Raw genomic sequence first — 17,464 nt, forward strand, 5'->3', positions numbered from 1 at the left:
ATATTTTTTTTTTTTGTTTTAGATTTATATGTTATTCAATGTACTCAATGCGGAAGAATATTTAATGAAAAGCATCAGTTCAGAAAACATTTTACTCGCTGTGACTTTTACAAAGAGGATTTCAAATGTCATATCTGCAATAAAATATATAGGTAAGATTACAGATAAAAAATGAAAAGTTATTTGCTGTTTTAGTAGAACATATATTTATTATAACACATTTACAGACACAAATCATCATTAGCTCAACATCTGAGGCTCGTGCATCATGTATTAGGTGGTCTTCATGAGAAGTATTATACTTGTAATAAGTGTTCAAAATCATATGTTAGATTTCGTGCTTTTCAAAGACACATACTTCTTCATGATGATTAATAAGTGTGCAATATAAAACATTAACGATATTTGGTTTCTAATATGACATCTCTCTCTGTGAAGTGATACATTTTACATTTACAAGTTATGAAAATCGCTCTTGAACATCACAAAAATACATATTGAAACTATTCATTCGGAATATTTACAATAATTCAAGATTTTATTAATAATTTTACATTTTGATAAGTTAGTACATTTTATATTCATATTTAATTTTTTTATTCTTTTTGTTATTTTTTAGTTATTTGGAAATTTTTTTTTTGTTTATGTTTTCTTAATAATATAATATTTTTTTTGTTTATAAAGTTTATATATTATACGTGCTTTTTTTATTTTTTATGCATTGCAGATTCTTTGCTGAAATAAAGTTTTAAGAATATAATTATATAGCAGTGCTTTATTATTTAATTAATTTTGAATAGACTCTACTTTAATAAAATTTTGATTTAAAGCTAAAAGAGAGAGAGAGAGAGAGAGAGAGAGAGTTAAAATATATTTAATATCAAAAAATTAAAATAGTTATGAAATAAGGAGAGATAAACAAAAATTAGACTTTTGTTATCCAAGAAAAAATTAACTTTTAGATTTCTCAAAGAATATGCTAAAGAAAAATATAGTAATGGTAAATCATAATTAATAAAAAACGGAAAATATTTTTATTTATATCTGTTTTTATAAGAGATTCAAAAAAGTATATAAGTTGAGCATAGCAGTTGAGTTGTGTATAGCACATTAATATTTTACTTATATTTGATTAGTATTATTTTGTTCCTTTATATATGTTCTTTTTACTCGTTGAGATATATCACATAGTTTAATATACATACTTTGACATTCTTTTCATGAGGAAAGATTATATAATTGTAAGTCTAAAAAAGTTCCTTTATATGTGTTCTTTTTACTCATTAAGATATATTACCATAGTTTGATATACATACTTTGACATTCTTTTCCTGAGGAAAGATTATATAATTGTAAGTCTAAAAAAAGTTCCTTTATATGTGCTCTTTTTATTTATTAAGATATATCATAGTTTGATATATATACTTTGACATTCTTTTCATGAGGGAAGATTATATATATAATTGTAAAACTAAAAAATTTGGCGATTTATTTTAAAAACAATCTGCCATGTTAGTTTTTCTTTTAATATATATAAGTAAATATAAGTATATACCAGTATATATAGTATTTTTTGTATTTTTATATATTCTAATAATTTATTAATGTTTGATACACATACAATACATTTAATAACATATATAATACAGCTTCAAATACATACACACATACATATATTTAGTTAAATGTTTATTATATTGTGATAAATTTACATTTCTCCTAGACTAAAATAGTTTTCTAATAATTGTAAAAGTATGGACTTAATGAGGGATTTATTTACAATGTTCTAGTTAAAATTAATTAATAGTTGAAACTATTATACATCATTATTAAATTTTGAAAATAAAGAAGAGAAAATATTTTGTATTTTTGATGTATAATTTTTATCATAAAGATACAGAAACTATAATTCCATAAAGATAAGAAAGATATAATTAGTGTTTTTGAATTCAGCATGTTTTTTATTACAATGCATGAAAGGTAAATGCAAGATACAAGAATGCGTATCTTTTGTGTAATTATATTTGAGAGAGATATGATTTGCATATCAAATATATTGAATACACTCTAAAGTAGCATTAAGTTTAAATGATTATATATTTCAGACTTTATAAAAGTTAAAATGTAAGTCAAGAGAAAATTTTGAAATTTAATTTATCCTAATTTTCTTCTATCGTTTTATTTTCTTGTATAAAACTTTAGGAAGTAAAACAATTATTGAATTTTGGAAAATAATATTGAATAAACTGATTATACTTGTAGTAGTCTTCTTAATAGTAGAAATCTAACTTAATAGTAGAAATGTTCATCATAAGAAATATTTACGGTATGACATTATAACAAAATCTTGAGTGAAAGATATTTCTGTTTAATATAATATTTCCGGGGCCTTTTTGCTCATGAGATCGATTTGCAATAGCAAGACTTTTCAATAGACATAGAATTAAGAGTAACTTTTGAATTTTATGTTGTAAATTTTTATTTTTTAGTAAGAAGCATTATAATATTATTACAGTGTTTCTTTGAAAAAGAATCAATTTGTATTTCAAAAATTCGAAAGAATGCCGATGTAATCATAAAACATTATATTAAAATTATATGGTAAGTATTATGAAATTTCTCTTATTTTTTTAAATAATGTAATTGTAAATAAGTCGACGTCTTTCAAATGGTGAAAAAAATTTTTATTCGTTATTAATTTAATATTTATTATTACTGTTATCTATTAATATTATTGTATAATCTATGATATTTATTTAAAAACTTTATTTAATAATAATTCTGAGTAAAGTTAATAACTGAATATTATTATTATAAGTATACATGAATTTCGACATTCCACAATTTCATATTTCGATATCTAATGGAACGGAAGCAATGACGTCATTTTGACGTCACGCGTATTACGATGTCGAAAATATGTCGCCGATTTGTCTCCTTCCTTCGTACGTTTCCTAACAGTTTTTCACGAGAAAGGTAATTACGGTTTCCTTTATATCCAACACACACAAATATACTTTAAGAATGAAACAATATCTGATGAAATACATATGATTAATTGATAAAGAAATAAAAAAGATTCCGAGATGTTCCGAATAATATATATAATTTAGTGTAGCCTATTATGTTTAATATTAGATAAAAATTGTTAATAAAATCGAGATAGGATAATACAAGATGAGATTTTTGTTATAAAAATTCAAGACAAGATTTAAGTTTTCGAAAATTTGCAATACTACACAATACAATATTCTTACGAAGTTTGTCTCATCTCGAGTCTTGTACAATCCTATTTTCTTACTATATTTCTTAATATACATTCAGTTATATTTATATTGAATATGCCTCCAGTAAATTTACATTTACGTATATAACAGTTTTTTTAGCAACATTCTTTCAAACGTATACATTTACTTCATCTTTTTTGTGTTGTAGGGAGTAGAGAGAAAAGATAAATACAGTGTCTCTCTCAGTCGTGTACTCATTCCGATCTGGTCTAGCATTCGGGTGGGACGCTCTGTGCATCACCGGCACGTGTTCGGTTAAAGTTACGCGAAGGTCAAAAGCGTCGTATATTACACCGAGCACGAACACAAGCGCGTGATAGGTAACAATAATACGCACAATATATGTACGGGGATAATGTTTTAGCATATCGAAATAAAACGATTTCTTAGCAAAAATAGTATTACGATTCAAATGTAACGTTTCTATTCCGTTATTTACGTTTCTATTTCGTTATTATCTGGCTGCTGCGGTTAGGTTAAATAGCACAAATATCATTGAATTTAATCACGAACCGTAAGAATTTCGTGATAGTGTTAGAATTTTTGTGACCATTTTATTCGGCAATTATCTGCAATTTTCGAATATTGTTAACAATATTTAGATTTCGTTTTTTATGCTTTTTGTTTAATATCGCGTTTTCTATCAAAAAAGATACTTGTAAAGAAATTATAAAATTAATTTTTTCTAGGATCCAAGGAGTACTGAGGTGAGGCAATCGTCGCAAAGATATTGTGATAACAGTTTTTGCAAAGATATTGCAAAGCGAGGTGATCTTCGTAAAAATACTATGAAGTATGTACAACATATATAAATTAAATTTATATATTAAAAAATGTATAAATTTTATTTTGTGTAGCGCGATAAATATGATTCAAACTTAAAAATATTTTGCAATACAGATATGGTTAAAAAGATTTGCAAATTAAGTCATTTTGTGTCGCGAGTGTATTATGTGTGAAATGAAGACTAAATGTAATATAAAAATTGAAGTACAATAGACATAAAATTCTTTAACCAAATCCGCAAATTTAATATTTCACGATAAATATTCATTGATTAGCACAGTCGAAATATTTAATTATTAAACTCGTTAAAATTATAATTTAATGAAATATTCACATTACGAATGTACTGTGTGACAGCGACTATGGAATATTGACTGGACTATGGAGACTACATATATATGGAGTGAACTGGATGTATGAAGACTGCGTATGAGGACTGCACCCCTTCCGGGTACAAGCCCTTGCGGCGGAAAATGCATTGCTGTAGGAACATCGAGGGACGTCGCGAAATTGTGAGTTTTGATTAATTTTTTAATGAATTTGTGTGTGTGTGTGTTTTTTTTTTTTTTAAATACATTTCCTGCACTTTATATCAGTTAATATATTATTATTTGATATTTTTTTCTAGTAAGAGTAAAAAAATTAAATATGATATTAAATATGAAAATTATATATGAAAATATATAAATATGACTTATACATTTACAACAAATCTATGTTAATAGATAAATTTTTATAAATATTAAAATTATATCTTGTATAATGTATTTAATTTTTTATTTATATGTATAAATATATAAAATAGATAATGGAATACGCATAGTGCAGAGTGTTATAAAAAAAACAAATTATACCACATATATAGTAATTCCATAGTATTTAACACGTAGTAATAATATTTTTTAGTAATCGCACCGAGATTTCTAACATCAAAAATAGGAATAATCATGCATTGTTAAATTAACAATTTTATGTTTTGCACGTCGCGTCGCGAAAATTTGTATTTATTATATCATTTTATATACACACATATACTTGCATTTATAATTGCGATGCAAATGTGTGAAATTAACATTTATATATTTTTTATTGTTGCATATTTTATGTGAAACTTATATATATATATCTTTACACAAATTTAATATTTCTAATATCTTTATATTTATTTCTGATGTGTTTTTAGATATTGTCTTAGATATATTTGTGCATTTATATCTTATATATTTGTATCCACAAAAGTTTGTCTTTTTATGCAATTCTTGCAATTCGTAGGCACCTGTCTTTATAAACTTGATATTCTTTTTTCAAATTTTTTATTTTACGTGCATATCCAGTAATTAATTATTATTAAACATGGTTATTTCCTGCCCTTTATATAGTAATAAAAAATAAGTTAACGTAGCAAAAATAAACTGTTTCTGACAACAGATGATAACGCTTTTATCATCACTTAATTTCTCGTTTTATTATCATAGAAAATGAAATAAGACTAGTTGCAATTTGCAATCTTGTTTTTCATACTTTAAATAATTAAATATATTAAGGAGAAGAGAGTAGATAGTAAAAATTATATTATTATAATGTAAGAAAAGAGAAGAGAAATACTTTCATTAGCTCATGATTCCGATCATAATTCCGTTTCGCGAAAATATCGTCGGTTCGTCGCTATTTACACGTTGGTTCTCAACCGTAAATTATAACGAGACCCCGTCACGTAGTCCGTCGAATTTACTGAGGATCGTGACGCGACCGGTAAAAGGCAGTCTCGCCTTTTTAACGACGTACGATATCCACACAGTACTCTAGTAGTCCGTTAGTATATCGCCTCCGACATTATAACGCGGTATCGACCGTGCAAAACTCATCTCGCCAAAATATCGTATCTCAGCGGTGCTGTAATTTTTGCGGCCTCGATCGGCATTGTATCTAGAAGTGCACGAGAGAGAGAGAGAGAGAGAGAGAGAGAGAGAGAGAGAGAGAGAGAGAGAGAGCGAGTGTGAACAATTCCCGATAAATTTTAATTAAATGAAATTTTAAGTCGATGCTGATACATTTCGTTATCTTTGTCGATGCAGTTCGTATGTCACAACGTGAATTCAAATTTTAAGATAGTAAAAAGATTCCGTGCTCTCTCTCTCTCTCCCCCCTCTCCCTCTCTCTCCCTCTCTCTTTCTTTTTCTCTCTTTTTCTCTCTTTTTCTCTCTTTCTTTCTCTCATCCAAGACAGCTTATATATAAATTTATAATACTATATAATATATCATATTCAATTCACGTTTTAAGAAGATATATTATATTTATATAATCTTTTTTCTTTAAAACTCTTCAAATAAACGGTAATTAAGATAGATGGTCATTTGAAATTAATATAAATGACTAATTTGTTTTCGTAGAGTTCACTAAAAAAAATTATGTTATTTTTGTTCCATAATATAAAAAGTTTGTGTATTTAGGTATAATTATATGTATTAAAAATGTTCATCTAAAGATATAAAAGATTGAAACATTTATATAACAAAGGTAATTGAAACATTTAAGTATGATGAACTGTTATCGGTGGCCTAACTCTTTTCAACGTGACAGATTGAATAAAAATAAATAGAAATTAATTATGAATAAAGATAAAAAATAAGCCGGTTACAGGACTATTTGTTACATTTAAACGTGTAAGTTTTGACTATTATATTATAATGGAAGGAAGTTGATTACAAATTATATGTGCAGCTTACGAAAGGAAAGGAGACGTAGTTACTCTTAAATGACTTATAAAAGATAAAAGAAAATTGTATATGTTGGCATATAGGATGTTGCTAGTTATGATTCCTATTAAATATTGATATCACCTACAATATCGGCAAGTAAATGTCGGAGAAAATATGAGGGAGTAAGATCTATATTTTCTAATATCGCGATAATATCATCGGCCATCCCTATTCGGTATCATCCGGGTCCGGGTGTCTTTATCTTCACCCCGATCCCTCGGTTTTTTTTTTCTCCCTCGGGGAAACGGGTGGTCCACGGTGGCGCCGTGTCTGGTCAAAACGGGAACGAAAGCTTGCGCCGGAACCGCGCAGATCCTCTCCTCAGTAGTTGCCCAGACGCTGTCACGGGCGTAGCTGGATGCTGGATCGTCTCTCTCTCTCGCGCGCGCGCGTGCCGCAGGGAGGCGCTTCCTTTTCTTCTTCCTCTTTCTCCTAATCACGTCTCACGTCGCCCTCGCCGTCGACGACGTCGCCGGTGTCGTCGTCATCGCTATCGTCGCCGTCGTTGACGATCATTCTCGATCGCAGCGTCGCGCTCGTTGACACGGCCCGATCGTCGTCCCCGAGAGCAAGGAGAAGGTGCTGGAGAAAAGGGAGGCCGACGACGAAGGATTTCTCCTGCCGGCGTGACAAAGGGAGAGGGGGAGAGAGAGAGAGACAGGCAGGCAGACAGAAATAGACCGAGAGAGGGAGAGAAAGAGAGGGAGAGAGAGAGAGAGAGAAAGAGAGAGAGAGAAAGGAGAGAGAAAGAGAGAGAGAGAGAGAGAGGGAGGGAGGGAGAGAGAGAGATAGAGATAGACAGACAGACAGAGACAGACAGAGAGATTGCGAGAGAGAGGGAGAGAGCGAGAGAGAGAAATGGACAGGTGGATGAAGACATAAAGGGGAGAGAAGTAGACGGAGGAAACGAGGAATATAGAGAAAGATAGAGACAGACCGACTGTGAGGGAGGTGTTGCTCAAGTAGTGCTCTGTGTATGGTGCAGTAACGGTGCTGTGCTCGAGATAGAGAATGGCATGGACGGATTTTCGCGTGTATCTCGCCGTGACGTAGCAAGGTAAGAGAGCGCCGTCTTCCTTTCCCCTCTATTCGTTTTCGTCCTTTTTCGTCATGCCGCTCCGGAGTACACGTCCGTGATCGTCGAAAAGTCATGCGGTTTCGTGTCCGGTCGCATCTAATGGCTCCGACTCGCGGAAATTCAGAACGACAATTATCCATTGGCTCGATCGGCGCGATGCCGAGCCGCGCGGTGCGTCTTGTCGCGTGCGCGTCGCGTCTGACACGACGCGTGCCGTTACCACTGACAGCTCCGAGCGCTTGCTCCGGTGATTGTATTGACGAGGAATTGATCGAAATTGACGCTTGAAACGCGGGATTGAGTATTTTTCGTTGCCATTATGCGACGAAAAAATTATATTTTATTATATTTTTCATTTATATTATTATATTTTTCATCTATGAATATGAATTTAAGGACGACAAATAGTGAAACGAAGTATGTTTTACGAATGACACTAGAATTATCGCATTGACGCAAATTATTACACTGATCGACAATTGTCGCGGTTTAAATATTAATCGTTTAATTCCAACATACAATTTAGCTCTAATAATTTTTCTAACATAATTTTTTACGTTGTATAGTTAACGCGTTAGTTTCCTATCATTATGAAAATTAACATCATTTAATTTTTGATGAAAATTAACGCGTCGAATTAAATCGTTGAATATACTTTGTCTTTAATTTATATTACGTAATTTCAAAGATTAAGATAAATATAAATTAACAAGTTATGCATTAATATATCCTTTAGTTTTTTTTTGTTTGTAAAACATATGTATATTAAATTATAAAATGACGGCATAACACAATGTTTATGATACGGATAAAATTTTCATGTTCTATTCTTCCCTAAGAGATGTTATACCTTTTGACTCCTAAATATAATAGGCGTAATGTTAAAGGGGAGGCCCTTTCCTTGCTGTATGATCAAAATAAAGAAATTATGAACAGTTATACTAAAATATAAATGCTTGACTGTACTTCTTTCTAAGATAATGTTTAATTTCGCGGATAAAATTTACGACTGACACCCGCACGCTCGACGAATTTCACCTTTCCTGCCGGGCTTTGCCGCAGCAGGCAACGATAAAAAAAAAGAAACGCGCTTCGTTACCGCATTATTTATGAGGTAAGAACTTATTTATCTTGACGAGGGGTTGGTAGGGTTGAGAGAGAAGGGCCGAGACTCAATAAACGAGGATACTTCGATGTAAACGTGGTGTATAGTAAACGAAGATCGCATGTGACGCCGATCGATATCTTCTCGAGTACAATCTCTTGCGAATCTGAAGTTCTTGTCTGTGTTAAACACACTATTTTATCGTATGACATGAAGGAAATAGAGTTTAGAAATATTTATTCGCATCATTCTTTGTAGCTGATTTCAAGTTCAAACAGGTTGCATAATGAAAAGTTAAAGGATTGGGCCATGTCACAATTTTGTCGTTTGGCATATTAAAAAATAACAGTATATCTTATTAAAAGCGAATAATATCTATATATAATATTAATAATTAAAATCTGTATCTATTAAATAATATTTATATGGCATATCTTTTTTTGTTTCTTAATAATATAATCACAAATTAATATAAATTTAGAAGAGGAACATTTTATTAAATTCTGTAGCGTATTTTTGCTTGTACAAAACTTTTGTAATTTATTGTTAAGAAATAAAAATAATCGCGTTGAAATCTTTTTTTTTTTTTAATTTGATATAGATTTTGGATTGCTTTTGTTTTGAAATCTATCCTACAATCTTTATGATAATAAATTCCTTTATTTATATATATTCGGTCCATTATTTAAAAGGTCTCCCATTTTAATCAATTTATACAAATATGATATGCAAAATTGAAGGATTTTAAGAGGAACATAATGTAATATATGTATATGTATATCTATTTTATTGGCGAAGACATGCGACAATTTTTAAGACTCTATCGTCATTTCGTTCTTAAATAAAATTGTGTATTATTTTTTATATTGTAGCTTCAAAAAGACATAAATACTAGGGAATATTAATACATTAAATATTATTGTATCAATTAATATCTATTTTATGAATTAATTTATATTTAATGCTGCAATGTAATACGTAAATTTTCAACATTGATATATGAAAATTCTTTGAATAATAAAAAGATTTATTTAATCTTTAATGAATAATCATTAAATGATTGTCAGAAACAGATAAAATTTTAATATTTACGAATAAAGTTTTATTTTAGAAGTTTACTTTTTGCTACGTGGCTCAAGTTTATCAGTATTTATGAGAACGTAATATATATAATATTCCTTTCGTGTACGATAATATTCTCTTCGTGCACATAATAACATTATTTAATGCGTAATTTAGCTTTGAGTTTGTGTAGTTAATCTTTATTCTAGTTACCTATTTATGATACGGAAGGCATCATATTTGATTAAGGAACAAAAAAAATTGTATTTTATCTACAGCCATTTTCATTAAATTATTATTATTATTATGAAAAGGAGGTGGTTATTGTGAAAATAAATAAGCAATATAAAAAATGCTGAGAAATATGAGAACTATAATAGTATAAAGAAACGAAGTTTTTAAAAACGAAGAATTTAACTTGATCCATGGTATTTATATTTCACGGATTTTCTAATGAATATTCTTATAAAATTAAATTTGATAATTCTGTAAAAATTATTATTAACAGTATCGATACATTTCGATAATTCTAGAACTATTGTATATTTATTATTTTTTATTTATTATCAAAATTTTATCAAAGTTTGTTTGTTTTATTGAAACTATTGTTATTATTTATCGTAACTTATATGAGTTAGATGAGATATAGAAAAATAATAGGGATTGCAATTCAATTTCTGCTTCGTTTATTAAATTCCGTGCAGTTATTGGACATTACTATTTCTATAGCATACGCGATGCTCGTAACGCTTTAGAGCTTCTTTATCGTTGTGTGATATTAAATCAAGAAAACAGAGATTTGATGCGGCTAATCGCATATAATAGAATAACCACATAATTTTCTTTTATCCCGCCTCACAATTTTATCCTTGGATTTTATGATATTCATCATATCTCTTAGATTGGCCTGAATCATCGATTTTAATCTCCACTATCCCGCTATAAAAGCTAATTGAAAGTAAATTGCGTTTACTGAGATATCACTGTAAATTGAATATCTCCGAAATTAAAACCCAAATCTTCATTTGTCATAATAGATATACATCTCATTTTCGACGTTACTTGACTCCGTTACGTAATTCCGAATTAACTTGGTATTAAGAAAGAGATGGATACATGTAATTTGTGTACAGAAGACGTATATTTTGCTCATTTATTCTGCTGAGGCTTAATCTTATACTTCTTCAGAATTACATAAACTTCGTAATTAAATGCCGAATTAAATTTTAACGAGAAACCGAGCACAAATTACGCGAAAGAATCTTGTGCCGTTGTGTACGGATTTCTCTGCGAGATCTCGTATATGTATAGCTACACTTAAAGCTTTCTCGTGCAATGCACGATTTATAGCTAAACTGCACGCTGCGCATTCGGGCGCATCCATGCGTGAGGTTCGCCGCGAAAGAGCACAGATGCCGGATTATGGGCGTCCAGACGGCGCCCTGCGTCTGTCCGGCGATGCAATGGAAAATTGCGATTCAGTATCGCCGTCAGTACTTTTCCGGGATATAGCATCGCGAAACGTATATTCATTCGCGATCTGGCGTGCAGTTAATTCCGTCGCGTCGGGAGTTGAATGCCGGCTAAACGATATTCGGTCGCATTTGCGGCCGTCCTAAACCGTCTACATACCCTTGCCTGTCGCCCTTTAACCACGTTATCGTCAGCGGCTCGGTGCCTTGTCAGCGACGTTGATAACGCATGTCAAGCATACGTTGTTGCACCAAAACCGGAATCTGAAATCAGGTGCCTGTTCTGCCGGAATTTAAGCTCGCATTACGAGAAGCTGTGTACGCGCACGCGGCGTTCGCGCTTCAACCGTGATCCTTCCTGCATACAGCGAGTGCTTAATAAAGTGTAACGGTGATAAATCCAAATGTAATAAATGTAATAAATATATTTTAACAACTAGAGACACGTATCTTATTTGAGTAAATAAAAAAACAATTAGAGAGTCATTAATTTATGATATTAGATATTATAATAATACTATCTTGATGCATTGAATACTATTCTGATATTGAAACATTTTTCATTATAATAATTAATAATTATAATAAATTCATTATAATTTCATTATAATAAAATTCAAAAAATTAAACATTTATTGATGATATAGAAAAAATTGACACTCGATAATTGTGAATCATTCAGATTCCTTATTTCTTTTTAGATTTTTTTAAAAATAATTTTTTATACATACATAATGTTACTTTTTATTATTTCGACTATTTAAGAATATACAAAATAGAAAAAAAAGTGTTGGAATTAATACTTTTATTATTTATTATTTTTTTGTAAAAACAGAAAGGCAAAGGGATTAAATTCTGGAATTACAGATATATTTTGTGTTAAGAGTCAAAATTAATTTTTAATTAAATTTCTAATTGGTTTTTTATATAAAGATTTACAATAAAATGCAATTTTGCATTAATTATATTGCAATAATCACATCACTTTGTTCTTATTCCTATCAAAACAGATTAAGTATTGAATGTACATTAACATGAATTATATGGGTAAATATTAAGTCTTGATGCGATTCTGATTTCTCATTTACTAGATATCATTACGATCAATCGTTTTTTCCTAGGTTTATAATGTATAAAATACGTTGACAGAATTTCAAGAAGATCTTCTTACGTAAACTCCTTAATGTTCGCGGTATAAAACTTGTTTTTTCTTAACTTATGAATGAACATAGAGACGGCTCATTTCTACAATTTCCTGTGGGAGTTTAAAATAAAATGGACATCTAAAATTTATTCTGTAAGGGGTAAAACTGATTGAAAACAACACAGTGAGAGCAATATTTTTTATTGAACTATGACTAAAAAATGCGATGATATAAAATATTATTAATTATTATGAAGATATGTATTGTAAAATTAGTAAAAAATTTCACCTTTAAATTCATCTAATATAATGTAGAGATAGATGCTCCCATTAACAATGTCTTCCATCTGCTATACCGTGGTCGAAAAGGTCGAAAAGATAAAATTAATTCTCTAATACTTTGGATCGACACACCATCTTTCATCGGTTTTAAAACTTTGATATATTTGGGCATTGTACTGAATTATAAATGGAAATTACTGCGCTCGTTGATATGGACTTTGTCAAATAAATGGGTTTATTTCTATTTTTAAGCACCGCCAGAAACAGTTCAAATGCAAGTAGTCCTTTAAACACTGTTATTTTTATGTACGTTTCTGACCTCGTCCTTCACTCATTCCTGTGCAATAGAGTGAGAGAGTTTATTTGCGTCAATAATCACATTTTTGTCTTTTTATATTTTTTTTTTATTTTTAAGCATTTTTTCCTTTAATTGTTATTAGTGGAAAATCTATGTCGTATATTTATAATCATTCGCAAAGAGGAATAAAATATGCTTATACGTAAGTCTTTTTTATTACAACGTATAAAACTTGATTGGACTTTGTCTCTACATTCGCAATATTTTATTAATTTCTGATATTAATTATATTTATTATTTATATTTCTCTAATATTATTCTAAAACACACAGAGAGAAATTTTTTCTTCTTATACTCAATTATTTATATAAAATGTTAACAGAGACTGCGCAGCATATTAGTCTCTCTGTTTGCTTTTTGCTGTCCTTGCATATATAGCAAAAAACCTAGGCCATAATATAAAATAACTAGGTTTATAACATTATGAGGCTGTACATACAGGGAGAGTTTTTTATAATTAATAATTAATAAAATATGTATATAATTAGAATTAATATTAATTAATTAGTTTTTATAATTAAGAAAAAAGAGAGAAAGAGAGTTAAACTATTGAATCAAACTATTAAGTATCTTATATACATCTATAATGGAAATTAATTTTTTTTATGATCAAGAAATTAATTTTTTAACAGCGACAGAGTGTGTGTGTGAGAGAGAGAGAGAGAGAGAGAGAAAGAAAAGATGAAAAAGAGAGAGACTCTCTTTTAATATACATATATAATTACAGAGAGAGACTCTATCTCCTTTAAAATATTTTATATGCGTGCACGAATGTGGACACTAAATTTATAATACAGCATTTTGTATATAGGATAAATCTTATTTACGTCAACAACATTGCCTTTATTGTCCGACTTTATCTATCATTTTAATGTAGCTATTCATAATTTTTTTTTTATTATCAAGCACAGGACCTACAAACAGAAATTCAAAGGCTATATTTTTTTGTAAATATGTTAAAATATATACACACAATTTTAAATCATAAATAATTTATATTAAGAACTCTAAGTTTTGATTAAATAATGGACACAATTTGATATAAAGGGCTCTACTCTCTCTCATTGTTAGAGAATATACACGTAATTTTGTACGTTTCAAGCTGTATATGATAGCCTTAACAAAATAAATACATAGTGCAATACCAATCATTTGATAAATTATGTATAGGAAGGTAGGTAGGAATCTCTCAACACAACTTTGATGCAATTGACATGCATAAAATCTGTTCGTTGTTGTGGTATTACAGTATTGAATAATGAGTATTTGTGGGTCTGTTGTTTTGATTATGCGGTATACTAGTATATATGTCGGGTCAATCACGTTATTATCATGTATATCTATCAAGACCAATACTTTTTGGTAAATATATTTCACTAATTACTTTTTGTAAATTTGATTACGATTTATGTATTTATTGCGCGTTTTCATATCATTACAGTTAGATTTTAATCATCTTGATTATGAATATTTGAACAGATGAGAGATATATCGATATGTCGTATGAATTTAATTGTACAATCACGAATAATTAATAATTTTTATTAATATTTACATTATTATCGTTGTAAATGAATTAAGAAACATATAAATATGTCTATCTAATTTATTCGAACACGAATTTTGAACACAAATTTTGTTCATTTTACGGCAGAACGTACTATTATTATGTGGTATTACATCGCATGAAAGTTTTTACAAATCGCTAACGATAATGTTGCTGGTCTGAAACGGTTAAAAGTTCGTACTGTGTGAATTAAATCTTTTAGATCGGAGCTTTACACGGTCAATAGGAGAAATGATACGCCGTAATGAATGGCAGGACTTATGAACACAAAAACGATGTAATCCGATGTCAAACGTTTTTAAAATGCGCTGTTGACATTCTCGTGTGAAACAAAAAAACAGTTTTTAACGAACATCTCAATAATTTATCTTCTATGCTAGCGACAATAAACAAGCATATTAACTCTGTTATTATTATTATGATATATATGAAAAATAACTTTATTTTTATAAAACTTGTATGTGTGTATAGAATATTTTACTGGTGGATTTTTTTTTTTCTATCAAAGCGCCGGCGTACGAGTCGGTTATATCTATATATCCGCGAACAATTGAGTTGAGTGAAAAATTGACGGTCTTGAAATAGCACGCGAAATAGTCTTTAGTAAATTCGCGCATCAATTTACCGCTTGAACAAAGCCTTTTCTGCTTGATGCAATTTTCATGATCATTGCGGATTTACATTAGTAACTGTTCATTTTCTCGCTAATGTTTGCTTTTGTAAAACGTCAGATCTATTTATCGCGTACCAGAACGAAATTTAACGTCAGATTATCTTCGATCAACATTATAAGATTTGAGCAAATGTTATTTTATTAACAAATAATGTTTTATTGACTTTAAGATATAGAATGAATGAGACCGATATTTTAATACGTCTATATTTTTTTTAACAATCAAGCTTGGTCATATCATTATTCACTTAATGCAAAATTGTTAATAATAATACAAAATAGATTTTTACAATCAATTATTCTTTATATTATGAGCAAACAAATATCCGCTTTTATACAACGCTTCACATCGCTTTTGATATATTTATTATGATGTATGAATTGTTATAGTTTGAAAAAACAGTTTTAAAAATTGAATATTTTTTAAAAATTGATTAAAAATATATTGGTATAAATAAGTCGTAAATTTATTAAGTTACTATAGTTTTGAAAATTTTTGCCATTCCGTAAAGACAATCATCACAAATGAAGATGTCTACCTTATAATGTTAAATAGCTTAGGTCAACTTTATATCCAAAGATTTTCCGACTACTTGCCTTCTGAGTGCATTTTCTCGTAGTACGCGTTTGATATTATAACTCATCTACAGATCGATGCAAAAGAAATTGATCTTTTCTGTTCACAATTATGATGTGAAGTTCATATTTTTCCTTAACATATAAAAATAAATAATGTGTGGTTTAGTAATAATATTAAAAGGGAGATGATAAATAATATCGTTATTCTCAAACCAATAAAAAAAATTATTTTTATATAAAAAACCATATTTTTAAATGTAATTTATAAATTTATATAATATATGAGATTTATGCAATTTTATTTACTTTAATTTGTGACGAATATTTGGAGAGTATCTTCAAACATTTTTAAGCATGTATATCTCGATTGTTTCTGATGTCGAACAATATTTGACTTCTTTTTAGCGCATAGAAATTTTATTTTTATTATAATGCAATGAGAAATTTCGAAATCTATGATTGCATAAGTACATCATATCTGATAAATTTTTCCTTCGTCTTATCTAATAATTTTATCTTTCCATTTTCTGACTTTTCTTAACTATCTCACATTGAAAGATGAATCGCTATGTTTGAAAGAGAAAGAAAGAGAGAAAGAGAGACTTGGTAGCTTGCCAGTAATAGCGGTGATTCGATCTGATAAAAATGGTGAAATGAAATTTAATATAATGCTTGGACGGTGAAAGAGTGTGCAAGGAGGGGACTGACTGAGTTTACATTAGGTAATGAAATCTATCTTTGATGCTCTTCGATTAAAACTCTGGACCAGCTTTCGCAGCTGTATTGGATTATGACGTCAGAGATGAAAAGTCACACGCAAATTCTGTTTTCTTTTTCTGCAAATTCTATTTTAGTATGTTAATTTATAAATCGCTGTAAAATTTAATTGTAGTTTAAAACAAAGAGTACCTGTAATATAGATTATACATACACACGCACATGCACACAACTATTTGTTCATAAAGGATAAAAAATGAGTTTATGACATTTTATCGAACGTAAATGATAGAACGCCAAAAAAAAAAACATTCTATTCAAGCTTCATTTCATTCATTTTATTACAAGAAAATATTACGTATGTTTTCTTGCTTTTGACGTCAATCCGCCGACTGTAGTGATTCAGAGCTTCAATCTTTTACATTCTTCTTCTTCTTTTCTTTTATCCATTTGTTAGATAAACAAGATAAAGAGATTTATTTCTCTTTTATTATCGTAATCAAAAAAGGGAGCCTTGCTTTTATATTGTAATTTACATAAAATAAAGCGTATATAAGAATATTCTATATAAAAATATATTATAGAAATATTCT

The 17,464-nt window shown here is 29.3% G+C and overlaps 2 protein-coding genes across 5 annotated transcripts in view; both read left to right on the forward strand.

The window, feature by feature from the left end:
- LOC115232937 overlaps positions 1 to 570 on the forward strand; it is a 4,183-nt gene extending 3,613 nt beyond the window's left edge. For both annotated transcript variants that reach the window (XM_029803117.1, XM_029803119.1), the window contains 2 exons: positions 23 to 152; positions 228 to 570. In XM_029803117.1, coding sequence (XP_029658977.1) covers positions 23 to 152; positions 228 to 375 — 278 coding nt within the window. In that variant the 3' untranslated portion in view covers positions 376 to 570. The remainder of the gene's footprint in view (positions 1 to 22; positions 153 to 227) is intronic.
- A 1,677-nt stretch (positions 571 to 2,247) lies between these two features.
- The window catches only part of LOC115232922 (two pore potassium channel protein sup-9), an 89,960-nt gene continuing 74,743 nt past the window's right edge, over positions 2,248 to 17,464 (forward strand). Inside the window, exons 1-4 of one of the 3 annotated variants that reach the window (XM_029803092.1) lie at positions 2,248 to 2,601; positions 3,436 to 3,607; positions 3,977 to 4,080; positions 4,431 to 4,585. The gene's annotated coding sequence lies outside the window, so the exon portion shown is untranslated. Of the gene's footprint in view, positions 2,602 to 3,301; positions 3,608 to 3,976; positions 4,081 to 4,430; positions 4,586 to 7,640; positions 7,892 to 17,464 lie in introns of those variants that run through there. The other 2 variants (XM_029803091.1, XM_029803090.1) reach the window with 2 other exon arrangements.

Source organism: Formica exsecta, unplaced genomic scaffold (assembly GCF_003651465.1).
Source record: "Formica exsecta isolate Colony F162 unplaced genomic scaffold, ASM365146v1 scaffold1510, whole genome shotgun sequence".
Taxonomy (NCBI): domain Eukaryota; kingdom Metazoa; phylum Arthropoda; class Insecta; order Hymenoptera; family Formicidae; genus Formica; species Formica exsecta.